The sequence below is a fragment of the Gallinula chloropus genome (genome assembly GCF_964237585.1).
Source record: "Gallinula chloropus genome assembly, chromosome: 23".
NCBI lineage: Eukaryota > Metazoa > Chordata > Aves > Gruiformes > Rallidae > Gallinula > Gallinula chloropus.
The window spans coordinates 7,528,249-7,551,655 of NC_140108.1; the positions used below are offsets into that span (position 1 = coordinate 7,528,249).

General features: G+C 57.1%; 2 protein-coding genes across 3 annotated transcripts in view; both read left to right on the forward strand.

Annotated features, from left to right (window-relative positions):
• Positions 1–12,411, forward strand: part of AGRN (agrin) — a gene marked incomplete at both ends in the record, with an annotated part of 115,470 nt that extends 103,059 nt beyond the window's left edge. Inside the window, 11 exons of the mRNA XM_084274452.1 lie at positions 127–261; positions 427–523; positions 937–1,101; positions 1,464–1,575; positions 2,591–2,602; positions 4,330–4,446; positions 4,758–4,947; positions 5,663–5,750; positions 10,478–10,702; positions 11,350–11,453; positions 12,254–12,411. Of these exons, the coding sequence (XP_084130578.1) occupies positions 127–261; positions 427–523; positions 937–1,101; positions 1,464–1,575; positions 2,591–2,602; positions 4,330–4,446; positions 4,758–4,947; positions 5,663–5,750; positions 10,478–10,702; positions 11,350–11,453; positions 12,254–12,411 (1,403 nt within the window). The remainder of the gene's footprint in view (positions 1–126; positions 262–426; positions 524–936; positions 1,102–1,463; positions 1,576–2,590; positions 2,603–4,329; positions 4,447–4,757; positions 4,948–5,662; positions 5,751–10,477; positions 10,703–11,349; positions 11,454–12,253) is intronic.
• A 7,167-nt stretch (positions 12,412–19,578) lies between these two features.
• Positions 19,579–23,407, forward strand: part of LOC311200477 (tyrosine-protein phosphatase non-receptor type 11-like) — a 51,230-nt gene continuing 47,401 nt past the window's right edge. For both annotated transcript variants that reach the window (XM_084274718.1, XM_084274717.1), the window contains exon 1: positions 19,579–19,595. In XM_084274718.1, the coding sequence (XP_084130844.1) occupies positions 19,582–19,595 (14 nt within the window). In that variant the 5' untranslated portion in view covers positions 19,579–19,581. The remainder of the gene's footprint in view (positions 19,596–23,407) is intronic.

Here is a 23,407-nt window from a genome sequence, read left to right on the forward strand (position 1 = left end):
CCTGAGACAGGAGAGAATGGCTCTCAGGGCATCAGGAGGCAGCAGAGACGCTTGTCTCGGGCCATGTGGTACCTGATGGCTGTCGGCTCCAGGCGCTGAGGTGACAGGCTGCCTTTTCTGCTGCAGGCCCAACGTGTGCCGACGAGAGGAATCCCTGTGACCCTTCGCCCTGCCACATCTCTGCCACCTGCCTGGTGCTGCCAGAGGGAGGTGCCTTGTGCGCCTGTCCCATGGGCCGGGAAGGAGACTTCTGCGAGCTAGGTGGGACGGGAGCTGGCAGAGGAACGGGGCTGGGGAAGGGGGTGGAACTGGAGGTGCTGATTTCCCCAGCCTGGGTGGCTGGGAAGCCTTGCCTGCTGTGGCTCTGGGGCACTGGCTGAAGCTGCTCTGCCTCCTCTTCCTCACCCTTCCCTCGTTTGTGCCCAGTGACAGAGCAGGACCACACCATGCCTTTCTTCCCGGAGTTCAATGGCTTCTCCTACCTGGAGCTGAACGGGCTGCAGACCTTCGGTCATGACCTCCAGTAAGTGCCAGGGAGTGGGAGACAGACGGACGACCAGGCACCTGCATGGGTAATTTGGGGGAGGGAGCTGGCTCTGAGCCTCACCTGGGACATGCTGGCTCTCCTTAGAAGTATTCCCTCTTGACAGGTTTTGTCCAGAGGGACCAGTGTCACCAGAGCCCCCACAGCTGCACCGAGCCAGTGCCATGCCCTGGGCGCCTGGCGTTGCAATGGGCTGGGTGAATGGGTGCTGCGGGGTGGCATCCCGAATGTGTACCTCTTACCTGGCATGGATCCTTGATGGGGAGGACATGTCTGCCATACCTGTAGTCCTGGGCAGACAGGGATCTTCCAAGTGTTTGGCACACAGGGAGCAAGGAAGAGAGCACGTGGGTGGCTGGGTCAGAGGGTATTCGTACTTCTTCTCTCCTCAGGGACAAAATGTCCATGGAAGTTGTGTTCCTGGCCAAGAACCCCAGCGGTATGATCTTCTACAACGGGCAGAAGACAGATGGCAAAGGGGACTTTGTCTCTCTGGCCCTGCACGATGGCTACCTGGAGTATAGATACGACCTGGGCAAAGGGGCGGCTGTGCTGAGGTAGGGTGAGCTGCTGGCTGGAGACCTGGTCGTTGGGGGGGTGGTGGCAGCAGCAGAGGCAGGAGGGGGACGTGGTGGCTTTCAGCCTCTAGCACTGGCTTTGAGCTCCCCTCCCTGGCAAACCATAAGGAAGCCAGGAGGGGAGCAGGCTGCGTACTGGCCTCAGCTCTTTGCTGTAACAGCTCTGGGTCAGCTGTGCAGGCTCTTTCTGAGCCTGATGCTGGGCTGGGATAGCCCTAGCTGCTCAAGCTGCCGTGTCCTGGGCAGCCCAAGCTGGTGAAGCGAGGTTTGCTGCAGTGCTTTTGTGGGTGGTGATGGCAGAGCTCTCACCCAGGTGCCTTCTCCTCCCTTCTTGTCACCAGGAGCAAAGAGCCAGTTCCCCTCAACACCTGGATAAGCGTCGTGTTGGAGAGGAACGGACGCAAAGGGGTGATGAGGATCAACAACGGCGAGAGGGTGATGGGAGAGTCACCGGTACGTTGATGGGCCAAGCAGAGCTCCCTGAGCTTCCACCCTGCTCCTCTCCTGTGTGGAATGAGCTGAGAAGTTAGTTCCCAGGCTCGTGGGCTTTTTAATCCCTGTGATGTGTGGCTTTAAGGGTGGAGGGGGAGCGGGCATGTGGGGAGAAGATGCTGCAGGGCAGAGCTTGCCTGTCCCTCTCTGCTGCTTCAGCCTGGCCCTGCTGCTGTAGGATGGTGACCACACTCCTCTTCAGCTCTTCCTCCCTTCTTGTCCCCAACCATGCAGAGCTGCAGCCCCTTTGTCAGTGACACATGTACCCTGATACCTGGGGATGTGTTTGATTCCCCCCCCACCCATGCACACACCCCACCCCTTTGTTTTTGCAGGTCCTCAAGTGCCCCTGTACTGGGGCAGGTACCCAAGGCACCCATATGGGTCTCAGCCTGTGCACAGGGTGCTGGGCTCAGGAGCCTCCACAGTGCTGGTCTGCAGGGAGCTCAGCCAGGGGGACATCACGGAGCAGCAGTAAAAGCCCAGTTACACTGTCGGTGCTGACTCCCTTAGTGCCTTCTCTGCTTGGTTTCCAAGCTGGCACCTCACCACCTTGACTTCTCCCATGTCCTGTCCCCTCCACACTCCAAGCAGCAGTTCCCCAGGGCTTCCTTTCATCTGCCTTTCCAGCTGATAGCACAGGAAAAGCCCCAGCTGCTGCTGAACTCATCATTAAGCTCCACGTAGAAACACAGTCAAGATGATGCAGCATTCCTGCAAAAGAGAAGGGATCTCTTCCTCCCTTCCCTCTCGTCTTTTCCAGCTTCTCTCCAAGCAGAGGTTGCCCCTGGTTGGCAGCAGTGCCTCTGGCAGCCCCCTTCCCCTGCCCTGGCTGTCCTGGGCACCGGTTGCAGCGATGGTCTTGCAGCCCTGCATGTTACGATGTTACCCACTGATCTCCCTTTTCTCTCTCTCTCTTTCTCTCTCCCTTTGATTTTCACTTGTATTTTTCCCTCCCCTGCTGTCTGGATCCCAGAAATCCCGTAAGGTAAAGATAAGTATGACCCACCACACCTCCATCTCATCTGCCATCGGCACGTTGGTCTCTCTCGTTCTCCACCAGTTCCCAGCATCTCCCTGTCTCACCCACACCCCTTCCCATCCGACCCAGCAGCTTTAGGATCTCTGTAGATTAGACACACTCGTTTCTTCTTCCGTCATTAATTCCCAGCCAGCTGCTACATTCGTTAGTTAATTATTTATTTCTGTTGTCAGAGACATTTCAATTAATCCGGTCACGTTTCTCCTGTTAACTCCACAGAGCATTAGCTAGTGATTCATATAACTGCATCTCTGCCTCACTGCCGTGCCTCTGGGTCCATCCCAGGTGCACGGAGGGGGACACATCACTCCTGCATGTGCCCAGCGAACTGTGTGGCTGAGGATTCTCCCCAGGACTTCCCGTGCTGGGCAGTTGGAACCGCAGGGTGATAGTGAGGAGGGGGAGGTCTTCCTCCTCCAGGCTCCCAGCCACATGAAATGCAGGAGAAGCTGCCCCAGAGAAGGGCAGCCAGGCTGGGGAAGGGGCTGGAGGGTAAATCCTCTGAGGAGCAGCTGAGGGAGCTGGGGGTGTTGAGCCTGGAGAAGAGGAGGCTGAGGGGAGACCTTCTCCCCACCTCCCCTGCCCTGCCAGGAGGGTGCAGAGAGGTGGGCGATGGTCTCTGCAGCCAGGGGACAGGAGATGGGACAAGGGGCAATGGGCTCAAGCTGCCCCAGGGCAGGGTCAGAGCAGATGGGAGGGGAAAGTTCTTCCCTGGCAGAGTTGTGGGGCTGTGGCACAGGCTGCCCAGGGAGGGGCTGAGTCCCCATCCCTGGGTGTGTTTAACAGAGGGGAGATGAGGTGCTCAGGGGTCTGGTTTAGCACAGGACAGGAACAGTTGGACTCAATGGTCTTAAAGGTCTTTTCCAACCCTGTGACTGTGTGATTCTCTAGCCTTTTGCTGTAGGGGGGCTGTAGCAGCTGGATGAACCTGAGCTGAATCCCTCTGGGATGAGTCTGGGTTTACACGTTAGCCATGGCGAGACTGAGGCCCCCTGTTTGGGGGGGGGGGGGGGGGTTGGGGGCTGCACAGAGCCAAAGGGCTCCATGCCTGAGGGGGATGGACCAGCACCTCCCCAGAAACTAAACTCGCAGGAAGATCCTTTCCTTGTGTGTGTGCTGGTGGCAAGACATCACAGGTTGGCATGAGGAGGGCACGCTGGAGGCCTGGTTTGGTGCCAGAGCTCCTCTGCTCCCTGTGCTGCCCTGGCTCAGCCTGGCAGTGCTGCAGGTCCTGGGGGCAGAGGGCGGTGGGGCAGAGGCTGGTGACCCAGCAGCAACAGGAGCTGAGGAGAAGTTGGGGACCCTGTCCTGAGCGGGATGCTGAGCCCAGCCTGCCCCAGGGACGGGCTGTCCTGCTCTCTCAGCTGTGGCAGTGGCCGTGCCAGGCTCTTGGGATGCTTTCTGAGGGGGTCTCCTGCTCCAGCTTCCGCAGAGGTGGCTAGTGGTACCCCCCCCACCATCCCTGCTCCAGGACACACCCGTGGCTTGAGGGAGGAAGGTGGGGAGCAGGGGCCAGGTGGGTTTTACTCCCTTTCCCACTAGCCTGGCTCCTGGCTGTGTGTGGGAGCCTTCCCACAGCCCCACCACGCTCCTTAAATCCTTGTGGAGTTGGGCCAAATGCCCAGCTTGCAGCTTAGGGGTAGCCTGACATCTCCTCCATCTCACCTCCCCAGGTGCCTCACACCTTCCTGAACCTGAAGGAGCCTTTTTATGTTGGGGGAGCCCCTGATTTCAGCAAGCTGGCTCGAGCAGCCGCCATCTCCACCAGCTTCGATGGAGCTGTGCAGAGGGTAAGGCCATGCTGGGCAGCCCAGGATGGGAGCCTGGGCTGGGAGATGTGGCATCTGCGCTGGCACCACTGGAGGAGAGCGAGGACCAGCCTGGGAGTGGGGTGCCCTGGCACATGGAACCGTCCTCACCAAAAGGAACACTGCTGCAGTGGGTGGTGGAAGGGGAGGCAGGGGGGGCATCAGAGGAACACATGGGGCTTTTGGGGCTGGATCCCCATCTCCCCCTTCCCTCGAGGCTGCTGGCCCCTGTCCCCCTGCCAGCCCCACAGTGATGTCTGACTCTTGTGCTTCCTCTTGCTTGCACCTGCCAGATCTCTGTCAAGGGGATGCCCGTGCTGAAAGAGGAGAACATCCGCAGTGCCATCGAGATCTCCACCTTCCGAGGCCACCCCTGTACCCAGAAACCCAATCCCTGCCAGAACGGGGGCACCTGCAGCCCCCGCCTGGAGAGCTACGAGTGTACCTGCCAGAGGGGCTTCTCCGGGGCGCACTGTGAGAAAGGTGAGGCTGCCAGGGCAGGGCTGGCCAGGGACCCCTGCCCACTAGCTGGACGTGGCAGTGAAGCTGCGTCTGCTGGTTCGCTGGTGGCGGTGGGACAGCGCACAGCCTGGGGTCTCATCCTTGTAGCTGCTGGGAGGGATCCAGGGGACAAGCTGTGGCGTTCGCAGGCTGGCACTGCTCTGACATCAGGGATAGGCCACTGTGGGCATTGCACAGCAAATGCTGCTGCCCCTGGGTAGGTCAGCCAGCCCTGTCACCTCCTGTCACTGCACTCTGACCCTGTCTTCTCTTGCTGTGCTCCCTTGAAGCACCTTGGGGCAGGTGCCGTAGCAGATTCACCTGGAGAGCCAGAGCGCTGCCCAGCTGTCCCCAGAGCGGGGTTTCTTTCCTGCTGCCTCTTGAAATTAGCCCTTGGGCCATCACCAAGCCCAAGTTCCTCCCCAGCTTCAGCCAGGAAAATAACAAGGCTGCAGATTTCATGACAGTTGGCTGCAGAAGAGGGAGATTGTCCGAACTGACAGGCTCTGAAGCCACAGCAGACCTTTCAGGGGCCTTGCTTAGAGCACCACAGTGCTGACATGCCCCAGGGCATAGGAGGTTTCTGCATGCCTTGGTCCTGTTCTGAATGCTGAGTGTAAAGGGGGATTCTCCTGGTCTCCAAGGACAGACAGCCCATGCTATGTTGCCTGACAGCTCTTCTTTTTCCCACCCCCAGTGATCATTGAGAAGGCTGCTGGAGATGCTGAGGCCATCGCTTTTGATGGTAGGACATACATGGAGTACCACAATGCCGTGACAAAGAGGTAACTTGGCTGCTGAGCTGAACCAAGGTCAAAACAGAGTTAGGGCTGGTGGGCAGGAGGAAGAGCTGGAGTTGAAGGGGTCCTCGTGCAGTGCTCAGAGGGGTGAAACCATGTGGATGGTTAGCGTGGCCTGTCCCCTGCCCATGTGCTCGGGAGCTGGTGGTGGGCTGGGTGAGCTGTGCCTGTGGTTTAACTGGTGCCTGTCTGCCAGCTCCTTTGTCTCCCTGGCTGCTTGTGTGGCAAGGGTTGGTTCTGCCAGCAAGGACAGGCTGTCACTGCTGCAGGACCTGGTTAGTCCTCTCCAGCATCTGCTCAACCCTGACCCCATGGGCGTGGGGGGGTACATGTTTGGACCCAGTGGTCTCTGTGGCTGCACTGGTCCCCAAAAGCTTCTGTCTCAAGAGAAGCAGAGCCCAGTGTGCTGACAGCTCCTCCTCAGCCTCTGGAATGGGTATTTCTCCAGCAGGAGCCTCCTGATCACTGCAGTCTGCCTCAGGACCCTCCCTCAGCACTGTGCTCCTACCCCCCATGGTTAATTCCCAGTTCCGTGGCACCGGGACAGGGTGCTGGGTTAGGCTCTGTCCATCTGCCTCTTACACCCTCCCGTTCCCTGCTGCCCTGACACCCCCCCTGGGGAGCCTGTCTGTGTTGAGCTGTTGTTTGTCGGTCTCTGTCTGTCTGTCCCTTCTCAGTGTCCTTGTTTCTTTGTTTTCAAGCCACCTGACCAATGAGATCCCCGCGTAAGTACAGTCCTCCCTGCACCCATCTGCCCTCCACCACGTCTCCCATTGTCACCCTGACCCCCAGCCCACCCACAGGGGAGCGTAGGGCAGCTGTGGGAGGAGGAGGAGGACTATGGGCACCTTCCCAGAGCTCCCGTTTCAGGGGGAGGAGGACGCAGCTACTGACCTGCAGCTCTGGCAGGGGCTCAAATGCCACTCAGACGTAGCAGGAGTTAAGCTGCCCGGCTCTGCTGCAGCCAGACCTGGTTCTGGCAACAGGCTGCAATTTAGCCATAGCTTGAGTGGGTGAATATAGAGGAAGAAAGCTCCTGGGACCTGCCTCTTCCATCAGCAATGGGAGGAAGGGGTGCTGTGCTCATCCTGCCCTGCAATTCCCAGCGTGAACGTGGTGTTGTTGCCATAGCAAGGAGGCTACAGGGTGGCAGGATAAGGCTCTGGGCAGGCAGATGGTGAGAAGGGCTTCTTTGCCAGCTTGATGGCTGTTGGTTTGCTGTCTGTCTGTCTTGCTGAGCAGCAGGAGTGGGAGAGAAACACTGGTTCAAGTTCAGGAACAATAAAACGGTTGTCAGGCGTTGGCACAGGCTGCCCAGGGAGGTGGGGGGGTCCCCATCCCTGGAGGGGTTTAAAAGGCCTGTGGATGGAGTCCTTAAGGACGGGATCTAGAGGTGGGCTGGGCAGGGTTAGGCTGGGGTTGGACTGATGATCTGAAGGGTCTCTTCCAACCCAGGGGATTCGGTGATGCTGTGGTCCTGTGCAGCTGTATTCCCCACTGTGTGGGGGAGAGTTTGGGTGACTCCTGCCTGTCATACGCCCATTTCACCTCATTTTCTGCAAGCCGGGGGTCCCGCAGAGGCCGGGAGGCTGAGCTGTGTGCATGTGTGCATGTCAGCACGCTCCTGGAGGTTTGAGAGGTGCTCTGGTGTTTTGGGAAGGGGTTTAGAGGAGCCAAGCATCCTCCTAAGCTAGACAGTGCCCTGCAGTGCCGATCAGTGGAGAGCCCATCTGTCCCTCTCTGCCCAGGCACGAGCCACATCCCCACTGATGAGCGGAGATCCGCTGCCTCTCCCAGCACTCTGCAAACTGGAGGTCGCCATTCCCAGCCTCCTCTCCTTCCAAACCAGCCTATTTTGGCTGTGTGTGTGCCCCATCCCACACGGCAGCTTAGTGCTCCTGCCCAGACCACTCTGCAGGGATTTGGCAGCAGTAGCCACAAGCCTTGCCAGGGCCAAGGGACCCATGGGGCTGCCCATAAAAAGTAGTTTCTTCTGCCTCCAGGCAGACACCAGGGTGTGCCTTGGGCAGGACTAACGCTGCCCCAGCTGCTGCTGGGCTCTGCAGGCCATGGCATGCCCATCCCTTCTTTTTTTAATGTATAAAGGGCAACCAGGCTGGGGAAGGGGCTGGAGGGCAAATCCTCTGAGGAGTGGCTGAGGAGCTGGGGGTGTTCACCTGCCAGGAGGGTGCAGAGAGGTGGGCGATGGTCTCTTCAGCCAGGGGACAGGAGATGGGACAAGGGGCAATGGGCTCAAGCTGTGCCAGGGCAGGGTCAGAGCCGATGTGAGGGGAAAGTTCTTCCCTGGCAGAGCTGTGGGGCTGTGGCACAGGCTGCCCAGGGAGGGGCTGAGTCACTCCCTGGGTGTGTTTAACAGAGGGGAGATGAGGTGCTGAGAGATCTGGTTTAGCACAGGACAGGAATGGTTGGACTCAATGATCTTAAAGGTCTTTTCCAACCTTGTGATGCTGTGATACGTGTTTAGATACACATCTAATTAGAGCTGACTGTAATCAGCCGGGCCCGTAGCCCCCCACACTTGCAGGCAGTGCCAGCAGGACAGCTGTAGCCCTGGGTTTCCCCTTCTCCATGCACGCCCCGCTGCCCAAGGGCCCCATGGCTGACTTGGAGGCCTGGTGTGTACGTGCCATTCCAGCTCTCTGCCTAGATGGGAGCCCGTTTTGTGGCACCCCAAAGGACCAGCCTGAGACAGACCTGCCCTTCGGTCTGCCCTTGAAAAAGGGTCCTTGTGCGTGGACCAAAAGCCCCCTTCCCCCAACAGTGCCACCCTCTGCCCTGTCCCGGATGCACATCTCACCAGGGTCATCACTGACCACCAGAGCCCTGACCCAGGAGAGGCTCACAGGGAAGGGGCCGTGTGTGTCTGGTGCTGTTACGCTCGCCCTGGCTCAGCAACAACTCGCAGCCACGTCCCCCTGGCTTGAGGAAGCTCAACCCCACAGGCTGAGGCTCCCTGCTCCTGCCGGGCGGTTCTCTCAGCTTAGGTGTTGTGCAGGGTGAGGAGCTGCTGCTGTTGAGCGGGGCTGATCCCTGTCCCTGAGCAGGGAGGGGGGGCAGGGTCTCTGCTGTCCCACGCTTATGGCATGCTCCCCTTTCTTCCTGCATCTAAGTCCCGAAGCGCTGGACTATCCCCTGGAGCCCAGGTGAGTCTGTGCCAGGCTTTCCGCTCTCGTGTCTCGTGCTCTGCTGTTGCTGCCTCAGCATGTTTGTCTCTCTGAGTGTTCTGTGTGTCCCTACCCCTGGCTTTTTGTTTGTAAGGGATACAGCTCTGCAGATGATGAGTAAACACCAAGGAAGCCCTGTCCCTCCAGCATAGGAGCAGCAGCTCCAGCTCTGGCCCTTGTTCCTGGGCACCTAGACAGCTCCAAGGGAGAGGAGAGGCTGGGTTACCTTGATGGTGCAGTGGGCTTCATGCAGAACCTACGTCCAGCCCTTTGGGCACAGTGTCCCTTGGGAATAAAAAGCTGTCTGTGTTGCCCGTGTTGTCTACTCTGTGTGTGCACAAGTGTCAGCAGTGTGTGTCCCAGAGCATCCCAGGAGAGTGGGTGGTGCCTCCCTACAGCAACGTCACCTGCTCCCAAGAGCCTTGTGCCTGTTCCAGAAGGGCCTGAGCAATGATGGGGATGCCAGTGTGGGGAAAATCTCGTCCTTCCTTCATTCCTCCCTTGGGGAAAAGACACTTTGCCTAGGAGAAGGGAGCCTTTCTGCCTCTGTGGGCCATCTCCATCCCCTTCAAACTGCAGGGTGCCCATCCCCACACAGTCCCCAGCCTCAGATTCCCGATGGGCTGTGATGAAGCAGAGGCAGCAGAGCAGTTGCCTCCAAGGGTGATGGTTGTGTGGTGCTGGCATGGGGAGCGGTCGTCCCCAGGCACCCCAGCTCTCACACCTCACCTGCCTGCCATCAGGATGGTGAAACAGTGTTGACCCCAGCACAGCAGCTGCCTCCAGCCCTCCCCTCTGGCCAGCAGAGCCCTCTTTGTTCTGACCTCTCCACAGAGCTGAGCTGCCTTTGTTTTAGGAGAAAACCCTTCTGCAGGCCAGATCTGGTCCAGCCCGGTATCGGTCATCAGCCTGTGTAACAGGCCTCTTCCTCCAGCACCCACATGAGGGGAGGCACGGCCAAGACCTGTGTGTCACAGCTTGCAAGGGTTGATGTGGCTGAATCTGGTGCTCCATGGAGGGCAGAAGCAAGGGGTGGCAGCCCCAGGCTGGGTCTTTGGAGGTTCAAGCTGTGTGTTGGTGAAAGCACTTCATCCCCAGGAGAACTGGGCAGCCCCCACTCAGGTCATCAGGAGGATGGGGAAGCTCCATCCTTGGTGTTCCCAAGCTCAGGTGGGCAGAGCCTCATCTCACCCTTGAGTGGGAGCTGAGTTAGAGAGCTCCAGAGGGCCATTCCCTTGATCCTGTGGCCTGGGTCAGAGCTTTCCAGCTGCTCCCCACACCACACACCAGGCCACCTGAGCGGGCTGGGATATCAGAGAGGCCACAAGCCCTTGGGTGCAGCGGGCAGGGACTGAGACCCCATCCACAGCCTGATGCCCAAGGCAGGTTGAGGGTTGTCCTCAGCAGGTGAGCCAGTTGGCTGGGAGCAGACAGCTGCTCCGAGGAGCCCACTGCCTGCCTGTTGCTATTCTTGCCATGTCTTTAACTCTGCTCTGGCTTCTCCCCTGCCTCCGTCTCCCCGTGCAGCGAGAAGGCTTTGCAGTCCAACCACTTTGAACTAAGCATCAAAACAGAAGCCACCCAGGGGCTGATCCTGTGGAGTGGGAAAGGGCTGGAGCGATCGGACTACATCGCCCTTGCCATAGTGGATGGCTTCGTACAAATGACTTACGACCTGGGCTCCAAGCCCGTCGTCCTACGCTCCACAGTCCCAGTCAACACCAACCAGTGGATTCACATCAAAGCTTACCGGTGAGGAGGGGAAGGAGGGGAAGGGGAGGGGAGAGCGGGGTCATGGTGACTGCTCTGGGGTGGGCAGGCTGTGAGCCGGGGGAGGCTGCGTCGTGGCTCCGTGCCCTGTGATGCCCAAGGGTCACTCCTCTTCTTGGATAATAATAGAGGAAGAGGCACGTGGGCCGCGCTGCGTGGGAAGGGCGCGTGTTGCGACACGCCGGGGAATGTCCAGGCGGGTCCGAAAGGTCCAGGCCTTTTATTTTAGCTGGCTGAGGGTTTTACATTCTGTTCGGTGCTGAGCCCGAGCTGTGCCTCTTTATTTCTGGTGGTGGTGGGAGTGGCGAGCGGATCATGCGGCTGGCATGCCGGGGATTTCTGCTCACGGGGCTGGAGGAAGCTGTGGCCGCTGGCGGGGGACCGGTGGCAGGGCTGGGGGGGGGATGCGTGGGGGATGCTGGAGGGGATCACTCACTCCCCCTGGCTGTGTGGTATTCCCATGGAGGCTTTGCACCAAGAGCTGCTACGTGGGCAGGGAAGAGCTTTGCTCCCTCTCCTCTCCAGGCTGCAGTGCCCAGCAGGTGGGTTTAGCACAGAGGGCAGCTCTGGGGTTTTCTTCTGAGGTTACTAATCATCTTCTGTTGCTTCTTCCCTCCCTCTGGGAGCAGGGTGCAGAGAGAAGGCTCCCTTCAAGTTGGGAACGAAGCCCCCATTGCTGGCTCTTCTCCTCTTGGTGCAACACAGCTCGATACAGATGGGGCCCTGTGGCTGGGTAAGTCGGTGTGGGAAGGGTGAACCTCCTCTGCACCCTTGCTGAAGGGCTCAGAGCGGCACATGGTTCATCAGTGCTCCCTCACTTGTCTCAGTGGGACACCTTTGCCTCCCAAGTGGCTTTCATAGAATCCCAGACTGGTCTGGGTTGGAAGGGACCCCAAGGATCACAGAGCTCCAACCCCCTGCCACAGGCAGGGACACCAACCTCCAGGCCTGGAGCTACACAAGGTTGCCCAGGGCCCCAGCCAACCTGGCCTTGAACACCCCCAGGGACAGGGCACCCAACCCCTCTCTGGGCAGCCCTTTCCAGCACCTCACCACTCTCTGTAAAGAACTTCCCCCTAATATCTCATCCCACCCTTCTGGCTCCTCTAAAAGCTTTTGTGTGCAATCAGCCCTTTGTCATTTCAGGGCTGGAACTGAGCCATGGTTCATATTTCAGAAATAGAAATAAAACCCTCAAAATTCATTCTGAATTTGGGACCAACCTCCAAGGAAAGAGAATATTTTAAGTTGGATCGGTGGTTTAGAACACAAGCTGCTGTTTCAGGTGTCCTCAGGAAACCCGTCTGCATTGGTCCCAACTGGCCAATTTCTCACGAACAAACACAAAACTTACAAATAATTTATACAAAAATAAATAATGGCCAGGAAAGAGGGGTTTTCCCCCCACTGTTGAGGGCAGCATTCCCAGCAGTGCCTGCACCGTGTGAGCGTGCATGAGCGTGCGACACTGCTGGCTCGCACGGCAGCGTGTCCTTTGTCCTCTCTCCTGACCTTCTGCCCCGTCTCTTGCAGGGGGGATGGAGAAGCTGAGCGTGGCTCACAAGCTGCCCAAGGCCTACAGCACTGGCTTTGTCGGCTGCATAAGGGACGTGATTGTCGACCGCCAAGAACTGCATCTGGTGGAGGACGCTTTAAACAACCCCACGATATTACAGTGCTCAGCCAAATAGACCCCCCAGGGACCCTTCCTTCTCCTTCCCTCCCTCCTGCCTATTGCTGTAATTATTTTCTATTTTTGTAAACTTATTGCTTTTTATATTTTGGGGGGGGGGGGATGGGGAGGGGGGGACGGGAGGGGAGGAACCACCTTTTTCTTTTGGGTTATTTGTTCAGTTGCAGTCTATCCAGGTCAGTCAGACTCTACTCAAACAAGCAGCAACAAAGAACAAACCTTGAACCAAGTCTCCAAGAAGTGACAGAAGAACTTTCCCCACTGCACCTGCGTTGTAAATGTTACTCATACTTGAAGCTTCTTGTTTGTTTTGGGTTCTACTTTTTTTCCCCCTCCTTCCTTGTGTTCTTGGGTTGTCGTTGACATCGGCGGGGCCGGGGGGGGGGGGAAGGATGCTGGTGCTGGTGGGATGCCTTTTGTGGATTCACCACCTTCCCATCTCGGGCCTGACCCCAAAGTCCCTTCAGCAGCGTGGGCTGAGCAGGGAAGCGGCCGCCGGAGAGAAGCGGGAATTGCCGGCCTGCTTCGGGGCCTGGCCAGGCCGAGCCTCCTCCTGGCCCCGTGTTCACCCTTTTCCCTCTTCCCCCCCCTTTCCTCTCACTATAATTTATGTGTGTAAGGATCTAAAGTGCTTTTCTCCTTTATGCTCTGTTAAAATCAGGGATGCCATGCACTGGAAGAGAGACCAAGGTCTGCTCTGAGCAGGCAGGAAAGCATTGCTCTTTGGTTGTCTTATGACTGTTTGCTGGACTGAGAGGTGCTGGGGAGGAGGGAAGCGTTGATTTCTCTGTTGGCTCTCCTCCTCCTCCTCCTCCTCTTGGACGTGTGCAGAAGCAGCTGTGAAACTTCATTTCCATGGTTTGTGTTTATCCAGACATGTCCTAACCGCCTGCTTGCCCTGGCTGCTCTTCCCAAGAGCTTCTGTGTAACCAAGCGTTGCCCTCCCGAGCACCAGCGACAACTTGCAGCATGGAAGTGCTCTCCCTCTTCCAGTGCTGTCAAACAGGCTGCGAGGGCATGGGGACTGGGTCCCTTTCCACTTTAAAATAATTAATAATATATATATATTCTGTTGGATGTGTCGTTCTGTGCCCCACGTCCGTTTTCCAGCCTCCAGGCGTGACTCGCCTTCTGTCTACCATGAGGATGCTTGCAGCTGGCCAGCTGTGAATCTCTGCAGAGCTGGTACTAGAGCCTCTCCCATGAAGAGCTGTTGGAGTTTTACCTTTGACTTCAAGTTTTTGCAATGCCCAGTGTCTTCCAGGGCATTGCAGGGTCTTCCACGCCGTGATCAAAGCTCCTCTGGATCCTGCCAGCCCAGCAGCAGGAGCTTCAGTGGAAAAGGGAGTTGGGGGGCGAGGTAGCTGTCAAGGCAGTAGTGTGCTAGAGGAGGCTTTGAAGTCATTCCTTCCTCCATGGCAGATCTTGGAGGCAAACACTGCAGTGCCAGTTCCAAAGCCAGTGTGTGTGGTTGTGAATGAATATGTGTGTGTGGGGGGTGTGTGTGAGTGTCTGTCCAGCAGCACACCTTGGGATGCGAATGCTGACTCTCCTCTAAGCAGGGGAACAACCCCCTGTGACAGAAATGACCCTCTCCATTCAGGTTCCTTCTCCATGGGAAGAATTTACTGATGCTGTGTAGCATCCACATCCCTTTCTACCACTGGGACACACCAGTGTCCCTTTCCCACCTGCGCTGCTCTGTGTAAAACCCACTTTACAGAGCGTGCAGAATTAATCTGAAGGATGCCAGGTATCAAGTGTTAATTGATGTAGCTGGGGTGCCATCATTTTGCAGTTTTACTATTAACTTTTAGCACACCCCTTGTAAATGTACACTGCAGAGTAGCACAGCACCCTTAAATCATTCCTTGGCACTAAATTTCAAGCCATGAGAAGTCAAATTCCCTTTCTCAGGGTGAGCTCTGCACACAGATGGAACAAAAGGGAAGAATGTCGTGTGAAAACGCTCGGGCTTCTTTTTTCTTCTTTATTTTTAGCTAAAAAATGGTCTCAAACCCCCCCACCACCTCCCCACCAAATCTATGCCTAATCTATTGCCGTTCCACTAAGAATCCAGTGGTTAAATACTTCATGGGGGGCTGAGGGGGTGATGGTTGTACCCCCCGTGGGACGGAGCCTCCGGGCTGTGCGTGTGTGCGGCTGTGGATGCGGCAGTACCACGTTTTGAGTGGGTCCTGTATATAAACCGTGGTTCCTGGTAGGCAGTGCTGTGCCTGTTGTGAAAGGGATGGACTGCTGTGTTTTGATGGTGAGGTGTATCTAGATGGGGTGGGGCTAACTAGGACTGCAGGATGGGGTGGGATTGGGAGGGAAGAGGGAGACCCTCGTGAGTTTTGGCTTGGGAGACACAACCACGTTGGTGGAGGCTGAGGAGAGCCGGCTGTGCTGATGCACAGGGGAGAGGGGCACGTACAGAGGAAGCTGCTAATTTTTCTAGGATGCCACTGAAATATGAAGCCAGGGTCACTGCAAGGGGTGGGGGTGGGGGGAAGGGGAAAAAACCAACAAAAACTCTGTCTGCTTTTGCTGGGGCTTGGAAATGCCTTAAAACAGGACCTTGTGTCCTCGTTGTCAAGCATCTTGAACCAAGGTCAGATTCAGCAGTGCTCCCTAGGGGCTGTGCACTTAACTTCGGCTTTATTTTTAATAGCATTTGTAACATGTATGTACAAAAAAAACCAACTCTGAGGTTTGGGGTTATTTTTTTTTTCCTGGTTTTTGGTTGTTTTTTTGTTTTTCTGTTGTTTTTTTTTTTTAAAGATGTCCACGTGGCTTCATTTATAGGGTAAATTAATGACCGTTGTGAACTGCTGTATGAATTTTGAAGGGCAATGCACAGTAGAGGAGCATGATATAACCATTACTAACTTGTGTCTTTCGTCAATCACCATAAAATAAAGTTTGAAAAGTATTAAATACGTTTTTAAGGGGCCTGTTGCTTTTTCCCTTCTTTCTGTACTGCCTGCCTCACGCTTGCTCGCTGGTGTAGGTCTGTCTCCTGGTTGGATGCTGTGTGTAGTACAACTGGTATCTCACTCTCCTCCTCCCTTAGAGCCAGAGTGGTTTATGCAGGTACCTGCTGTGTCTTCTTAAGTGATGGTATAGATGCCAACATAAATCAAATCCACCCAGCGTGTGGACAGAGCACTGGGACAGGCTGCCCAGGGGGGGTTTGGAGTCTCCTTTGCTCCTTGGGGATATTCAAGCGCTGTCTGGACGCTACCTGTGTGACCTGTCCTAGGGACCCTGCCTTGGCAGGGGGGTTGGGCTCAATGGTTGCTGGAGGTCCCTTCCAACCCCTATGGTTCTGTGGTCCTGTGTGCGGGAGGAAGACTCCCATGTGTCTTTACTCCCCCTTCTCTGTGGCCATCTGAGTGTGCTCTCAATGGTTTCACCTACTCTAGCACCCGCTAGCTTTTCCTTCTTGCCGTGCATGCTTTTATCAGCCCTTCTTAGGTCTGCTTCTCACTGATGGCAGTGGTTCTCCCTGGTTTTTACCACGGAAGGTGGGATGAGGTTTGAGATGTGCCGGTGTTTAAGTCCCTGCTCTGAACAGATCTTCTTAAAGGGGCTGTTCCACCTGGCCAGAGCCCTCGCTGCCTGGTCTCTGCAGCTTCATCCTTCCGCAAGAGAAGAGCATGGAAGGTGGAGGATTTTGTACATCAAGAGCTCATGTTCGTCCAGGCAGTGTGAAGTGAGAAACTGGAATCCCTGCCATTTGGGAGGCAGCTAATTTAGCAAAGGGGTCATTCCACTATCCCTGTTTGATTGGTATCTGCACCAGCTCAGTGGGAACCCACTTCTCAATGGACAATGGGACTCCGGAGACGCAATGGGGAACAATGAGGCCAGTGTCTGAACAGCCACAGGGGTTGCACAACTCACAACTGGGGCCATGTTTTGCTCAGGATCAGCCTCCTGGTGCAGCATCTTCTCCACAATGACCTTATTATGCCACAGCAGGCATGGACTTGCAAAGTCAGTGCCTCTTTCACCGGCGTCTTGCCAGCTTGCTGCAAAGCAGGAGGAGAAAATGCTCTCGTTGTCTTGGCCAGAAGGAAAAGCTGAGCACTGGCAGCTGGATGGGTTTGGGGTTTGTTGGTTTTTTTTTTAACTACGGGCTGGAAAAACCCATTGTGAGGGGAAAGAGGAAGGAAAGGACAGGAGCCACACTGGGGGCACGCTTGGGCAGGCAACAAGCATGACTCAGGGGAATGGCCTGGCCACGCTTGCTGGCAGACCTTGCTCCAAGAGCAGCCTGCTCCGTGCTCCCAGGAGCACACCAAAAAGCAAAGATGAGCTGGAGCAAAGGCAATAGGGCAGTATCATCAAGAAGAAATGGTCCATTAAGGTTGGATGACCCTACCCATCCTCAGCTTGCTCTGTCACCCGTAGCCTCTGGGGTACCTAGCTATCCCTTCCAGCTTGCAGATGGAAGACCAAGCATGTGAACCTGTGCTTATGGCAACGAGCAGCTCAGGAGGACATTGTAAGTGGCTTTGAGTAGCACGGGGTGCTCCTCTGGATGGCTGACACAGCTGGAATGGGACCTTCTGCTCCGAGCCCTGGGAATTCTCCAGTCCAGCCACACGCTCTGTAACTGCAAGACAATCATGATGCCTCCCCAGGAGCATTCTCACTTCACTCCTGAGCGTGCTGCCAGTATTGTCCTGCCTATTAGCATGTGGCATTTCCACACGCTCTCCCACCCCTGTAGATATTCCCAGGGGAACATACAGATTAGAGCTAAAAATACACCCTTCTCGACTGCAGCAGGAAATGCCTCAGGGCTGGGGCAGACTCCAGAGCTCCTGAGTTGGGTGCTGGCCCCTGCTCTGTGGGCCAGCAATGCTGGGCACACAGGAACCTGGCTGCTCCCCCATTCCTGGGGCACAGGGCAGAAGAGGTGCTAGAAAAACCTGTCCTTTTTTGGGGGGAGGAGTAGCATAATGGTAAATCCTGGACACTGTTGAAGCCTCAGCAGCCAGCTGAGAGAGCAGGTGGGGGTCACACGGACATCTGTAGCATCTCTGCCATGGTCATGGTGCGTTTCCATTGCAGTGGGTCACCTCTGGGATGGGCACCATCCGAGCACCAACACAATGGGCTGCAGAGAGCTCCCAGGCTGTAGCTTGGATGTCTCTGCTGGGTGTTTCCATGGGCCCAAAGCATTCCACTGGGCAGGAGATGGGAGGGCTAAGATCTTGCAGGAGGGGACAATTTGTACCAGTTACCTGCATCCCAGTTGCACAGTTAGAAACCAGTATATTACAAGGGGGGGACACACACACCTCTATAGAGTGGTAAGGTGCTGGAACAGGCTGCCCAGAGAGGGGGTGGTTGCCCCATCCCTGGGGGTGTTCAAGGCCAGGTTGGATGGGGCCCTGGGCAACCTTGTGTAGCTCCAGGCCTGGAGGTTGGTGTCCCTGCCTGTGGCAGGGGGTTGGAGCTCTGTGATCCTTGGGGTCCCTTCCAACCCAGACCAGTCTATGATTCTATGATCTGTTCCAGCTGGTTTCCTTTTGAGCTGTCTTTAACCAGGCAGCTAAGTCCCTCCCTGACCCTGAGAAAGGGTCTTGTTCCCCCTCCCTGTATGAGACAGACACACACAGAAGCCAATTTGGTCTCTCACAATGAAGCCTCAGTGCTAGGGAAGAAGGGCCCAGTAACTGGGAGCCTCCATGGCAGCGCAGATGAGGAAGGAGGGGACAGGGGTCATGGCTATCAGGGTTGCTATTTGGCCTCTGTGGTCCTTGTTGCCCTGCGAGCAATCCAGTGGCACGCAGGGAAGCTATGCAGCCCGCCAGACCTCCTCACGGAGAAATGAGCTGGCTGCTGCTGCCAGCGCTCCGGGTATTCCCCGAATAGACATGGAATTCGCTGAGTCTTATTATAGTTATAAAACTGCTATTTTTGCCACTACGGGTAGACTGGGGGGGGTGGCTTGCTGGCTGTATCCTGGCTTTTCCCCTCCCTTGGACAGCTGGCTTTGTTTTCTCACCCAGCATTCATGAAAGGTGCCAGATTCAGAGCATTTATTTGGGTTAATTTCTGTCTTTTATGTGAAGGGACATATATTTGACAGGAATTTGTTAAAGGCCTCTGAATTTACACCTCAGGTGGCAAACCACGCTCTATTTGTATAAAGCATCCCTATGGCACACCTGACCCTAGCTTACCCCAGTGGAAGGTTTGGGTGTCACCATCCCTGTCTCCCCATGGATGCTGGGATGGGAGTAGGGAACTAGCTCTGGGGACACTGCACCCTCCTGGCTGCAAAGCAGCCCCTGAGCTGGGGGCGTGTGGGGATAACACAGCTGAGCCTCTCCAGACCCAGGCGCTCGGTGTCTGGTGGCTCACTTTGTTCCTTCGGTAGCACAGCCCCCGAATCTTGGTGAATTCAACACCAAAACCCAGATTTCCCAAGGTGTTTGGGCACCAAGTGTCGCCTGAAACTGCTGCTGGTGTGAAATCCCACATGCTGACAGGATTTGGTGTGAGGAGTGTGGAGCATAGAATCACAGACTCACAGAGTGCCCTGGGTTGGAAGGGACCCTTCAGATCATCAGTCCAACCCCAGCCTAACCCTGCCCAGCCCACCTCTAGATCCTGTCCTTAAGGACTCCATCCACAGGCCTTTTAAACCCCTCCAGTGATGGGGACCCCCCCACCTCCCTGGGCAGCCTGTGCCAACGCCTGACAGCCCTTTTGGTACAGAAATCCTTCCTGATACCTCGCCTACATCTCCCAGGTGCGATTCCAAGCCATCCCCTCTCGTCCTGTGGCTTGTCGCTCGAAAGACCGACCCGGACACCCCTGCACACGCCTTGCAGGCGGTGGCAGAGAGCGACGAGGGATCCCCTCAGCCTCCTTTCCTCAAGGCTAAAAAGCCCCGGCCCCCCAGCCGCTGCCGGTGCGGGGCAGGGACAGGGGCAGCACCAGCACCAGCACCGCGCTGCTTCCCCGCCGGGCGGGCCGGGCGGGGCGGGGCGGGGCGGGGCGGAGGGCGGGGATTCCCTGACGTCACAGGGAGGGGTTTCCCCGCCGTCCCGCGGCCCAGGCGCCCCGCCGGGGCGCGGCGGTGCGGGCAGTCGGCGCGGGGCCGGGAGCGGGGTCGCTGTGGTGCGCGGAGCTCCGCGGAGCCATGACCTCCCGCAGGTAAGGGCTGAGCCCGCGGCGAGCGGCTGCGGCGGACAACGCTAGAGCAACCCGCGGCTACCGGCCGCCGCCGCCTCCTCCGGCACCGGCTCCGTACCGGTTCGGACCTGCCCCCTTCCCCCGCCGCGGGGCCGGAGCGGCTGCGCTCGCCCGGCTGTGGCCGCCGCGCCGAGGGGAGGTGCGGGGCGGTGTTGCCGCGGGCAGCGCGGCGGCCGGGCGGCGTCTGGAGCCGGGCGGCTGTGCTGGAGTTGCAGCCTGAGTTCCCTGCGCAGGCACCTGCTGCGAACCCGGAGCCCCCGACCCTGACCCCGGCCCCCAACCCGGACCCCTGACCCGGACCCCGACCCCCGCCACCAGCTCCCGACCCGGACCCTGGCCCCTGGCCCGACCCCAGCCCCGACCACCCGGCCCCGCGGGCTGTTTTGGGTCTCCCCGTGCCTCCTTTGCGGAAGAGCCCTCGGTGCCTGCGGAAGGAACCTGCTGCCTTAACGGCATCTTGGCTTAGCCGGCTCTGTAACCTGTGCTGGAGATGCTGAAGAGGGGATGCTCAAGCGGGACCGGGCTCTAAAACTTGGTTGAAATATCCCTGTGGGCTGGGAGGTGGGAAAAAAAAGAGGTACTTAGGTACATCTGGTGTGTTGGTGGTGCCTCCCCCAGCTTCTCCTGAAGAAGCTATTTCAAAGCCTCTTTTTCTCGGGGGTGGCAGCAGCCTGTGTGACTTGAGGGCATCGTCCCTGCTCGTTTCCTCCTCCTGTTGCAGCTTGGAGAGGGGTACACAGCTGTCCCGTGGATGGCCTTTCCCTGCTTGTTTGCCAGCTGATGGGTTGCACATGTGTTTCCCCCCGTGCTGCAGGATAGAGGGGGACTTTCTGAAGGTTTGGGAGGGAGTGTCTTTAGACTTGTCTGTCCTCTCTGAGGCGGCCTTAAAGCGGCCCAAAAAAGCGTAATGTTGGTGTTGGAAGTCAGTGCTTTGAACAGCCCCGAGGAGGGTGGTGGCTGGGGAGCTGCCGTACAGCTGACGGTCACTTCAAGCTGAGAAACGGGATCGGTTACAGGGCAGGGAGTGCTTGTTTGGTGTTGGTGCAGGACCGGACGTGGGCAGGTTTCCGCAACCATCCCTTCAATGTGTAGTAACTCCAGATCTTCCTCATGCAGGTGCCTGCAAGGGCAGGATTCAGGGGGGCTTGGTTGGCTTGTGGGGTTTTATGGGTCTCTCTCTGCCGTCCTGCACTGGCTCCGTCTCCTGAGCGAGTTGTGAGCTGTGTTTGTGTCTGCTTCAAAGCCTGCCGAAGTTTAGGAAGAGGCAGCTTCGTCTGGGCGGTGCCAGGGTGAGTTACGAAACGAGCTTGCTGATGGGTGATGGAGTGCAAAGCTGAGGGCTGGGACTTGGGGCCCTGGGATTTCATTCAGGGCTCTGGTAGTGCTCTCTGTGCCCACAGGCAAGTCAATATTTGTCTGCATTGCCTATACCTTGCTAGCTCCACCCTGTCGGGCAGCTACCTAAGGCAGCAGACTGCTAGAGACAGCAAAGTGGTTGTAATGCTGCTGCCAGCTCAGCCCTTGAGAAACCTGGCTAGCTAGTAGTATTGCTGCTGAGCAGGGCCAGAGCTGCGTGGATTGGATTTGTGCTGTGGCGTGATTGTTCCCAGCATCTGTTGCCCCCATCCCTTCAGCCTGTGCCCCGGAGAGCTGGATTTGTGGCTCCTGGTTCTGTAACATGGCTCGGGCTCTTTCTTCCCACATGTTCTAGCAAGGCTGGCTTGGCCCCAGCCCCTCCTCTCTTGCCACGTGTAGGGTGCGTGCCGCACTTGTATGGCATCTTCTCTTCTGCCTGAACCCTGGCTGGTGCTGTCTTCCCTCTGGTTCAAAGCGTGGTGCTGCCTGGGTGGGTCTATGGGCATCGTGACCTGTGCTGGTGGAGTGTAGAGAGGCTCAAGGATCCCTCACAAGGGATGGTCACTGCAATGCCTGGCTTGAATACTAAATAGTGGATCCTTTGTGTACTGTCAGCATCATTCCCGCATCCCTTCGGGATGGTCAGGTCAGGCTTGCATGGGAATCCTTGGAATTAAAGGCACTTGGCATTAATGGGCTTATGGGCTGGCTCACAAAGGCTGGTGGTATGGAGCTGCTGAAAACCAGAGCGCAGTTGGCTTGTGGTGCTGAAAGGGGGTAGAGCAAAGCCCTGGGATCTGTGGGGACGTGCTGTCTGAGTAGCTCCATCCCAGCCGAGGCGCTGGTTCTCTCTTCAGGGACCACTTCCACGGCTTCGTGTCAGTGGGCTGCAGCGAGGCTGTTGGCAGCCGAATCCTGGGAGCTGGTGTGGATCCAGGTGTGGCTGTGGACTGTCACTTGGGCTTGGGGTGTGCCTGACCTGCCCTGAGTGTCCCCCTGGCACAGCACTGTCCCACAGCCCCAGGATAGGATGCTCGGTGCATGCAGTTGAGCTGTCAGGAGCATCTGTTGGGATGGAAGGATGCAGCATTCCCTCTGCCCTGGCACAGGGATGAGGCAATACAGATGTGTGAGCCAGGGGAATGGCTTCGGGAGCAGGTGTGGTGGGACACGAGCCTGGAGTGAGAGAGTAGCATAAAGCCCAAAGGTTATTTTTTGCCCTCACTCCTATTCCTGTGCACTACTTCTTCTCAAGGAGTGCACCTGTAAGGCAAAATAAGCCTCTTACCGGGTGTTTGACTTGTTTTGGAAGCTTTCCTCATGGCTGTGCCATGGGGTACCCAGGCCTGGGAGATGCTGGTCGTGCTGTGGTCTCCTGAAGGGCTGTGGGTTGCAGTGGGGATGTGTGTGCACGTGTGACACGAGGGTGAATTGAGCCCCGTTGTAGAAATAAACCAAATCTGTTGCTGTCAGCCTAAACCACAAAGCTGTCGCAAATACTGAGCCCCGAGCTGCTGCCAGGGCTGTACTGTGTTTCTTAGAGCCTGGTGAAAGAATAACTCTTTCCATCTCCCAGCTTTGCCAGCCTGGGACCCCTCCACTGCAGGGAAGGTTTGGAGGTTGGGGTGTGCCCCCCTTCCCCTCCCCAGTGAGGACAGAGCAATCCCAGCTCAGCTGGAGCCTGGGAGTAACTGCTGCTCCTCCTCCGCATCGGTGCGTACGGCTGCTCTGGTGCCCTGACGTAGAGATGGTAGCAGATAAACCTCACATCCCCATCGCTGGTGAGCAGCTCACAGATCCCAAATGCCCTGTTTCTTTTCCTAGGAAGGTGTCACACAGCGTCTGGGGTGCTTGGTAGGTGGCAGCTGGCTCGTGCTCTGCCCCTGTCTGCGCGGCAGGAGTTTTCTGGGATGCTCTGGCTGGGAGGAAGGGAAGGTCTGGGAGCCCGATTGTCCTGCTTCTGCAGGATTGAGAGCTGAGTGATTTTGGAGGCTCTCTCCCTCATTGCTCTTTGTTACTGTAGTTCTGGTACTTTGAGCATTGCTGCTGCTGGTGAAGCAGGTCCCAGCACAGAGCAGATGGTGGTTCTTCTTCCCTGCCTGCGTGGGTATGAGAGTAGCCATCCCTCTAGGGCTGGGGCTGTGACAGGACAGGTGTGTTAGCCAGCAGCAGGGACTGGGCAAAATCCCTGCTGCCTACTGATCCCCTGGCACTTGGATTGGGCTGAATTGATCCTGGCTTTGGCTCCCAGAGCCCAGCATACCTCCCATCTGGGCAAGTTAAAGATGTGGTGTGGCAGGCGCCTTGAGGGTGAAGCTGCCCAGGTAGGGAGTTCCCAGTCTCCAGGGCAGTGAGTGAGCACGGTGTGGGGGACACTGGTACTCTGGTGAAGTCCTTCCATTTCTGCAACAGGTGTG